At 39.0% G+C, this 10,090-nt stretch overlaps 1 protein-coding gene across 1 annotated transcript; it reads right to left on the reverse strand.

Moving 5' to 3' along the window:
• Positions 1-516: 516 nt before the first annotated feature.
• Positions 517-3,003, reverse strand: TAAR1 (trace amine associated receptor 1). The gene has a single exon (XM_048937267.1). It carries the CDS (start codon positions 1,664-1,666, stop codon positions 668-670), a length of 999 nt encoding a protein of 332 aa, XP_048793224.1. The 5' UTR covers positions 1,667-3,003; the 3' UTR covers positions 517-667.
• Between the last annotated feature and the right edge of the window lie 7,087 nt (positions 3,004-10,090).

A 10,090-nucleotide genomic window follows, 5' to 3' on the forward strand; every position in this document is an offset into this window, starting at 1 on the left:
TCAGGCAACATCAGATTCAGAATTGCTTTTCACAAGTGCTTTTCATTTCTTATGACATGTTTTCCATATTTTAGATTTCATTAAAAATGCTTTTGTCTTCATTAAGTGGCAAAGCCTGTAAGTGACAAACACAAAAGTGAGAAGCACCAATTGAAATGTAAAGAGAAGGAACACCGTGGCTTCTCCTTGTCGCATCCTCCCTCCTTGGAGTGTACTGATATGGCTGTGTATTAGGATATTCTGACTTCTGCACACATACTGAAGGGGAAGGGAAAAAACATAAAAACTTTGGGATTTTACTCAAAGGCATCTAAAAATTCAAGAGAAAAGGCTTTTCTGTTAGTTCTAGAGAATGGCAAATATACATTTTTATTTATTTATTTATTTTTTAATCTGTTGTTTAGGAATCACTTCCTAATGAAGAAAAGCAGTTAATAAATTGCTCCATATATGTCATATGAATAGCTAAAATCAAAACACTACATACCTACAATTCAATGAACATTCAAATACAATGAAAGGAGACAAAACAAAATAGTCACTTATATGCTTAAACCAAATCTGATAAGTGAGCAAACAAATAAGTGTTTTTTCTGCCATTTTCAGCTCCTGCCTCCTGGAGTTGCAGGCAAATCTCAGTGCTATGAAGCCAGTCATGTAAAGGATGTTACTCTAAAAATAACTGAGTCCTTGATAAGTCCTGTTGAAAAATATTTCCAAACAGAATAGTCTTTAACGCCCTGCGAAACCACAGGTAAAAAAATGCATAAACAATGGGATTAAATGCAGAATTTAAATAACCAAACCAAACCAAAGCGTCAATGAGAATAGGAGGTGCTGCATAATTCATAAATGGGTCAGTTGCTGTAAAGAAGAAGAATGGGCTCCAGCATATGAGAAATACTCCCACTATTATGCATAATGTCTTTGCAGCTTTTCTTTCTCTGCAGAATGAAATGTGCTTCGTTTCATATCTTTTCTTTCTTTTGCTAACTGCATCAATGGATCTTGCTTGCCTTTTGGCTATAGAGTATATCTTCCTGTAGATGAACAGCATAACTAATCCAGGGATGTAAAAAGACACTATGGAAGTGATGACACCTGAAGTTTCACTAAAGAAGACCAAGCACCCTCCTGCACAATGGATGTGATTATAAATCTCTTTTGCCCCTAGCAAATTTAACTCTAGAAAGATCATCCCAAAAGCAAAAGCAGCAGGGACGGTCCAACTTACCAATATCATGACCAGGATTACAAAAGTATTTATCTTTGATTTGTACCTGAGAGGGTCACACACAGCATAGTAACGATCAATTGATATGAAGGAAAGATGGAAGATGGAAGTCGTGCTCAGCATAATGTCCGTGCTTGTGTGGATCTTGCAGAAGAAGTCCCCAAAATACCAGCAGTGCTCAACAGAGCGTACCATGCTGCAAGGCATGATGAGGAATCCCAGCAAAAAGTCAGCTGTAGCCAGGGAAATTATCAGGAAGTTGGTAGGTGTGTGGAGCTGCTTAAAATGTGATATTGAGATGATAACCATTAGATTTCCAATCACTGTGGTCAGAATAATGCAAACCATGAAGATATACATGGAAATACGGACACTGTTTGACCAATTGCTCTTCACACAGGAGCCATTTACAGATTCACAGCACAGCTGCATCCTTACTGAGGGATCAAATGCACGCTGCTATGTGGTATAGATTTGCCCTGGTGCTGAAGTGCACTTACAGCTGTTTCCTCTTTTTGTTGTGAAGGAAGCTGCAAGAAGAAATAAAGAGACCATCATAAACACCTTCAACTAGTTGAATGTAAACAAAAATCACATTTCTTACTTTACGAGGGATTAAATTATTTTGTAACTGAACTTCTAACAGAATTAGTTTTTTTCACTAGACTTCCCTTGAATCATGTATCTCATTTGATAAAATAAACTACATAACTGGGGATCTCCACACCAGAATAGCACTCCAGCCCTGTCCTCACAGAGGCAGCTGGACCTGCTGTTCACCTGGCAAAGCCAAAATGTTTCCTTGAGCCCCTGGTTTTCAGACACATGGCACTGCCTGGCCAGATCAAATCATTCTGTAAAATCTTGTATGATCGAGCTGTAAGGAGGCATGTAAGGAAAGAAATCTGAGTGGAGAAATGAAGTTTTCAGACCTTGTACTGCTACAATGTAATTGAATAGCCTGACTAATCTGAAGCATTAGCTGCTATTTAAGCAAACATCGCTACTGTCAGGCTCTGGTTTATTTCAGTGGTAGTAGTTTAGAATCATAGAATCATCAAGGTAGGAAAAGACCTCCAAGATCATCCAGTCTATCATCCACTTACCACCAATATTTTCCCGCATCTAAATATCTAAAGTTTTCTTAAACACATTTAGCATCAGTACGTGTAACTGCTGTGTTAATACTGTGTTAGCATCTTTGGGGTGCAAATATTGCTGTCCTTTTGCGTGTGTAATAACTCACCTGTTTTGCAAGGCTATTTTTTTGCAAAAGCATTTCATGAAAGTATTCTAGCACTTAGCAAGCAACGTTCATCATCATTTTCCTTTAATTAAGAGAAAAATCTTATTATCATGAAAAATAAAGAATATTGTCCTATTATGTTCAGTAGCATTAGCATTACGATATAACATAATCTTTTAAGTCTGAAAAGTACAGCAATTCAGGCATCACTAATATAACTCATTTGCTCTGGGGCTTTGCTGCCTGTGTTTATTTTGTATAAACATACATTTTGATCTTCATCTGTTTTATGGGTAAGGAAATTAAGTACAGTAAAAAAAAATAAGACCAATCAGAGAGAATTAAGGTGCTTTCTTGTTTCCTTTCCTGTTTGAAAGATGAATAATTTTATTTCTGTTCTCTGACAATGTTACTATCTGTATATGTGTATGTTCTCTGACAATGCTACTATATAGTATATATATACTACATACATAAAGGTATATGAGATCTCCTGAAAACCATATATCTTTAAAAAAAAAAACAAAAAAACACACACCTTATTTTCAGGGAATTTTTCTGTTGCTGTTGAACAGCAAGAATAAATTCCAACAAAAAAATTAAATAAAAAGCAAATTGAGATCAAGTGTGTGGCTTTGCATGGAAAGAGAAACAAAATATATCAAAACTCCTACAACAAACTGTCCAATTAAGCTGAATATTGAAGAAGTTTTCAACAAGAAATTAGAACACAGTCCTTAATTACAAGTATTGATTTAAAATTCAATAAAATGAAAATTGGAAGAAGCATACTTTTAAAAACCTGCCCTCCTACCTTTATCTCCTGACACCGAATAGAAGTCTGCTCCTGGTGCTCATTTGTTCTCTGCTCAGTCAGTGCCACCCTTTTCTTTTAAAGACGATCTCAAAACACAGCTGAGCCTCTTCATCATCATAACTACTCTGGATAGCATGAATTTAAGAGGACTGGCACTCAATCCAGAGCAGCCTCCAGGGTCCCCAGCATATTGCTTGATAACTATTGGGTTATTATGTGCAATGAATGGAGTTCTTGGCCCTCTGTTTCAATATGAACAGAAGCTCTAACTATTTATTTTGTCATCTAGTTGTCTTTGTTTAACAGGCCTTATTTATAGACACATTGAATTCATCTGGAATATATTTACTTGCTTAATTAAGCACTGTGATCATTTTGTGAGCAGCTCAAGATTAACCAGGAGGCAAACAAAAATCATCATGTAATCTCTCTTCTGTAAGTTCCTAAAATATAGCAAATATATACAGGTGGTTTAAAGCAGCATGTAACATTACACTGAAAAGATACCGCACACAGATTGCCATGACGTGCATTTGTCAGCCTAGTTCTGCTTACACTACTGAGCAAACAGGTTTAATCTGACAGCCTAATCATTTAACAGCTATTTGCAAAATACAGCTAGTAAAAAGGTGTCAAAAGTAAACTCCTAATATTGATTGCACTGGAGTCATTGATGAGGCTCATTAACTTCATGCTCCACAAAGGACCACGCAGTCCTTTGAAACAGGGCTGTTACATCAAAAACTGGTAATGTGGTGAGCATTAGCTAAAGCCCACTCACGCTGGGTGACTCATGGAGATACGCAACAACATAGGTGCCAACTTGCCAACTTGCTAACTTGCTAACTGTACTCCATGAAGTTGTTTAGCTGCTTCATTATATTATGTCCACAAAAATCCAAACGAATGCAAACAACTTCCTTTATTTTCCTTGAGGATTAGAGCGTTATAGTTTAAGAGTTTGCTTGCTACAGAAAGAGTTCATCAACTAAAAAAAAAAAAAAAAAGCACACTATGATCTGGAAAAGCAACTCAGATTTCAGAAGCAGCTACCTGGCATCAATCAGCCAAACTCCTTCATCCTCCAGCATCCCGGTGCCATCACAATCAGAGCAGACAGGCTGGAAGGCCTATCTATGCTCTGAGCAACTCTGCTCCTTTTGGTTTTGATTTACTACTAGACAGAAAAAAGTTTCTCGTTTCCATATGGCTCATTTTAAAAACTTGGTCTCTCTAAGGATAGCCATGCTAGGAAAACCAACTGTTTGAGGCTATAAGGTGTCCTCGTGGCTGAAGAGAATTTTTGGAAGTATTCAACTTCACTTGTCATTTATGAAGTTGTCAGGGGAAAAAAAAAAAAAAGTTTTTTTCTTATGTTTCCATTTTTATGTTTGAAATATGCACAAATTCCCAGTGAGTCATCAATTCAAAGCAAGTATTTCACAAGCTGTTTAAATGAAAAGATGTACCAACTACTGAACTGAATGCTATTGCTGTAAACCTGATGTAATTCCACTGAGAGCAGATGAGTTGATTAACCTCTAGATATATTTCCACAATGTATTACCAAAGCATCGTTATTCCTTGCCAACAGCTGTTTATACAGAGAAATGTGACATTCATGCACTTTCCTAAAATGCAGTTTTTAGGATTAACCCCCAAAACAATATAAATGCAAGTCTCTGAGATGCACACAGGAGAGAGTCCAGTAAGACAAAAATCTTTCTGCAACAAAGCAAAACACGTTCAACTAAAACAAAGAAACCTTCTGCACAAGGAGGATTGTAAATACTCCATAGCCTTGCTATTAGCAGACACTGCTCCCACTGACTGCACCAGCAGGACTCTCCCCAGAAGGGCCAGTGAATTCCCTGAGCCACGGTGTATGAGTGAAGCAGACTCTCTGTGCCTCTTTGCCGTCCCTGTGCACCCAGCAGTCGCACAAGAGTGAACTCATGACCATGGCCAATTTGTAGGTGGCCTCCAAACACCACCTCCAGTGCAAAGGCAAATGGAGGAGGGAGGTAGGAAGCACACAGGATCCAGCCTGACCACTCTATGTCACCATGGCCTTGGAACAGCTCCACAGCTTTGCTCTGAATTCATAGCTGTGACTGAAGAGAATTTTGTCCCCTAGCTGTGTTGTTTGTTCTGGTGTTGAGAATGAGAAGCTTTTTAAATGATCCTCTGAGCCGTCACCAAAATCTGATTGTACGGATAACTGCTATCATAAGTGCTCACCATGGAAAATTCATATTTGAAACAAATCGAATTCCTAATCTAGCAAGTTAGCAGCTCCCTGTAAATGAAAAGGTGAGATACAGAGGCTGTACCTGCTCAGGAGCTACCTCCTCATGACAAACTGGCACAGCCTGCAGATACAGCACAACAGTGACTCATCCCATGCAGAGCCAACGGCTTGTCAGCTGTCTGGTTTGGTCTGCCTCTGGATTACAGCCTGATGGGAAAATCTCATCTAGAGAATGACGTAGATATTTGCTATTCAGAAAAGACAAGCAGACAGTGTCTATCACAAGCCAGTTGCATATGCACAGATGAACGCATCTGAATTAAATGTAAAGATGCATTTAAAAACAAAACAAAACAAAACAAAACAAAACAAAAAGTGTTTATTATGTTCAAAGTCTAGATTAACAGCACTAAACCGTCACTATGGTAGTCTGACGTTTTCCATTTCAGGGCCCTACTTTCAATTTTGTTAAACTTTGTCAAACTTTAGCAATTGGTGTTATCTTGGAAAATGTGACATGTCTATTGCAGACTGGGTATTTTCAAAAAAATTCAGTTTTGATACTTCAAGAGTATCTGAGAACAAGACATGCAAAAAAAGATGCTGTTTCTTCCTGATTGAAAACTTCTGTTTATCCTGTATTTATGTGATCTGGTTTCAGTATGCTTTGTAGCAGAGACTTAATAAATGTTGATTGCCTATTTGTACCTCTTTTGCCATCCCAGAGGATCTATACCTAAGTATGGACAAATTATAAATCATCAGTGATCAAATCACAACTTGCTCATTTTTAAAGCTCGTTTACAAGCACCTGCATCTTCTAACAGCAAGATTTTCAGTACTGCTGAGGAGCCCAAGGAGAGAGTCCTACCAGTAAGAAGTAATTCCAAGAGAGAGAACACATTTTGGGTTAGTTTCCATGTGTCAGCTAGTGAGTTGCACTGATGGAAAGTCAGCTCCTGCTCCTCTGAGGTTTCTCTGAGTCCCAAGCAGGACATGCACAGCTCAGGTCACAATATTTGTGTGCTCGCTGGGTTAGGAGGAAGGGGAGTATGGGACTGGCAAAGCAGCAGAGAGGACATGAGGCTGAACAGAGGGGAAAATTCACACCTTCTGGTCTGAAGGTGGCTGCTCTACTGAAAGCCACTAAAAAATAAAATCGCCCACAAAGGCATACACATCAATAAGCAAATCAAGTGGAGCTTCTGTTCTCACACAGAAGCTTCTGTTGCCTTTTCTCAAATGGATTTGACTGTGATTGGTGCATGCTATTTGCCTAGAAACAATAAGTAAATTTGAATATTTCTAATTGCCCAGGTGCAAGCCCAAAAGTCTGCATTGTACTGTAGGCTATTTTTACTGGTGGATGGGAATTTGGACATGAACCAGCAAAGTGCCCTTGTAGCCCAGAAAGCCAGCCACCTCCTGGGCTGTATCAAAAAAAGCATGGCCAGCAGGGTGAGAGAGGTGATCCTGCTCCTCTACTCTGTGCTGATGAGGCCTCACCTGGAGTACTGCATCCAGATGTGGAGTCCTCCACTCAGGAGAGACACAGACCTGTTGGGGCACATCCAGAGGAGGGCTGCAAAGATGATCTGAGGGATGGAAAACTCTCCTATGAGAACAGGCTGAGAGAGCTGGGGCTGTTCAATCTGGAGAAGGCTCCAGGGAGACCAAGTAGTGGGGGGCTGTAAGAAAGAAGGGGACAGGCTCTTTATCAAAGTCTGTTGTGAAAGGACAAGGGGAAATGGTTTCAAACTAAAGGAAGAGAGATTTATTTTGGAGAAAGTTTTTTACAGTAAGGGTGGTGAGGCAACAGAATAGGTTACCCAGAGAGGTGGTGGATGCCTCATCCCTGGAGAGACTCAAGGTCAGCATGGAGGGACTCCGAGCACCCTGATCTAGCTGTAGGTGTCTCTGTTCATTGCAGGGATGTTGGATCAGATGATCTTTAAAGGTTACTTCCAACTAAAATTATTCTATTATTCTGCTTCAACAGTTGCTTGCTGCTGCAGGAAGTAGCTGCACTGTGCATGAGTAAAGTGACACTGCAGTTCAGCCTGTACAGAAACTACCAGTCAAAGCCTGCACCCTTTCACGTACACCATTTGCTGCCTCATCTCAGGAAGACAAACCGAGGCAGTGTGACTTTTCACCAGAAGAGCTTTCTTCCTTCCTTTCTTCCCCCGTAGGCCATTTTGTTCTGAACTGCAGTCTTTACTGTTTCTCATTTCTGAACCCTGTAAACCTTGCTGTCCTGGGTGTCTACATGAACTAATGCCCAAATTGGAGCTTTGTGAAGGTCCCTTTTCTCCTGTCCGTTCTTTCTAACATTCTCTATCCATGTGGTAATTCTACTGCCTCTGTATGTTTTTAGGTAGGTTATTCCATACCAGTTTTTCTGAAGTTTCACTAAACACCTTTCTCATTTTCTGGGTGCATGAGAGGAGCTGATTTTTATAAGTAGCCAGCAATTAGAGCTGCAACCAGTCATAATGATGCTTTGAATATATAAAGTATTTTTTGTAATATGAAATATTCCGGCATCTTAATTAGTGTCTACTGTAAACATCAGTTTATTTGCACTTCATCTCCTATTCTACATGAGAGGATAGACTTTACTCCTTTGTTTATGGAAGTGCTACTATGGCAAATGTTCATTTGATATCAAGATACCATCTAATGCTAAGCATTAGAAAATCAAGTAGAGTTATGGTTTGCAGCCTTAGTGAAAGAAGAGCAATGACATGTAAGAAAATACTCAACAGAAAACAACTGGCACTGTAAAAATCCCTTGGTAAAACCCAAGTGTAATTACAACCAGTAAGTGTTGTAGGAAACCCAACTGAGAGAGTTTGCATGTCTACCTTTCATTTAGTCTAATGCTGAACTTGGAAGAATCCCTTCAAGCAGAGGCTAATGTTAATGTGAATAAAGAATTCAAAATGTCTAGTGTAACATTAAAGATCAGGAAATCTTCAGCAAAATGAATTTTTAAGCCTGTTGCTTACCAATATGAATGATCAGACTGAAGGTTTTTATTTGTTTATGACTCCAGCTCTTATAAATAAAGCCATCTGATACTCTCGAGGTACAGCTAAATGACATCTGTTATGAAAGGCACCACACATGTACTTTCACCTGCCAAAGCTTTCTATCTTTCAGGCTAGCTACCAGGAAGTACATCATCATCCATTAATGGCTAGACTTCAACAGCTTGCTATTCCATTTTATATCACAGTGTCAAACGTGTGATTTCTGCTTGGACACACAATTATTTTTTCAAACTGTAAGTTTCAATGAATGAATTATAAAGAGCTTTCACAAATTGAAATCACAGAAATATTCTGAGAAACACACAATGATCATTGAGCCCAATCCCTGGCTCTGGATATAACCACCCAAAATTCAAACCTTATGTCTGAGAGAGGTGCCCAAATGCTACTTGAACTATATGGAGCTTTATGAACCATTATTTATAAGAACTGCCCTGGTTAGAAACCAGAACCTCCAACCCTGGCCAGACCCAGTCAGGTGATGTGAGGGTTACCTTGAAGCATGAACTGAAAAGAGAGCTCAACTATCTGAAATCAAAATTAAAACTAACTGAAATCAAAATTAAATGCAGGAAGTCTCTGACTCCGCAGGTGCATGATCAGCAGACGTGAACTGATGTACCAACACTGATTTTAGTAGTAGTATAGTAACTTCACTGTCCCCATTTGTCCTTACCAGACCTCGGTGAAAAGTTCATTAGTTTAAGATATTTGGCTCTTAGTGCAGACAAACTGAAAGTAGGAGAGATAGGCATTAGATATCAACAATTAGATAAAGCAGAACTGAATGCTATTTAGAGAACTTAGGACAATCTCCAACAAGGACTGGAGAGTATATCCTAAAAAACATCTAAGTAAAATAGCAAGGATGTAGGCCAAAAGTTCATTTTATTATTTGTGCTCAACAAATAATGCCTGCTGAAATAACAGCAGGCACTTTACTTTCCACAGGGTCTAGACAAACCTGCCATGAGAAAGATAAGCCTGGTAATAAAAAATGAGCTGAATGTCTACCATTTGTTCAATCCTGTCTATATTCCTCTCCAGCTTTAGAAAGATTTTTATCAATTCCGTGTCCATTTGGAGTGCACAAAATACTCAGGATTTAGAGAACCAGCAACCAGTAAAGTGACTTCTCTTTCGAGAATGACACTGATAATCCTTAAAATGACCCCAGATTCTTCCTTCTGTGTGTGTGTGGAAGGGGAAGGATGGGAAAAGAATTAAAAAGTAATCCTATTGATACCAACCACTGAAAAAAAACAAGCTTTAATCAAGAGATTTGACTGTGGCAAGAAAAACAAAACTCAAATTACATTCACATGCTGCTCTTGGCTGCTCTTCTTTTCATTATACGAGCCTGACAGTTGACTCCAGTGAAAACCAAGAGACCTATGTTGTCATCAGAATGACACCACAAACCTTCAAAACCAGAACGTTTGTACTTGTTTGCCCTTCCCAAACTGCTGCCCAATACAAACCAGGT

Source organism: Lagopus muta, chromosome 2, assembly GCF_023343835.1.
Source record: "Lagopus muta isolate bLagMut1 chromosome 2, bLagMut1 primary, whole genome shotgun sequence".
NCBI classification, from domain to species: Eukaryota; Metazoa; Chordata; class Aves; order Galliformes; family Phasianidae; genus Lagopus; species Lagopus muta.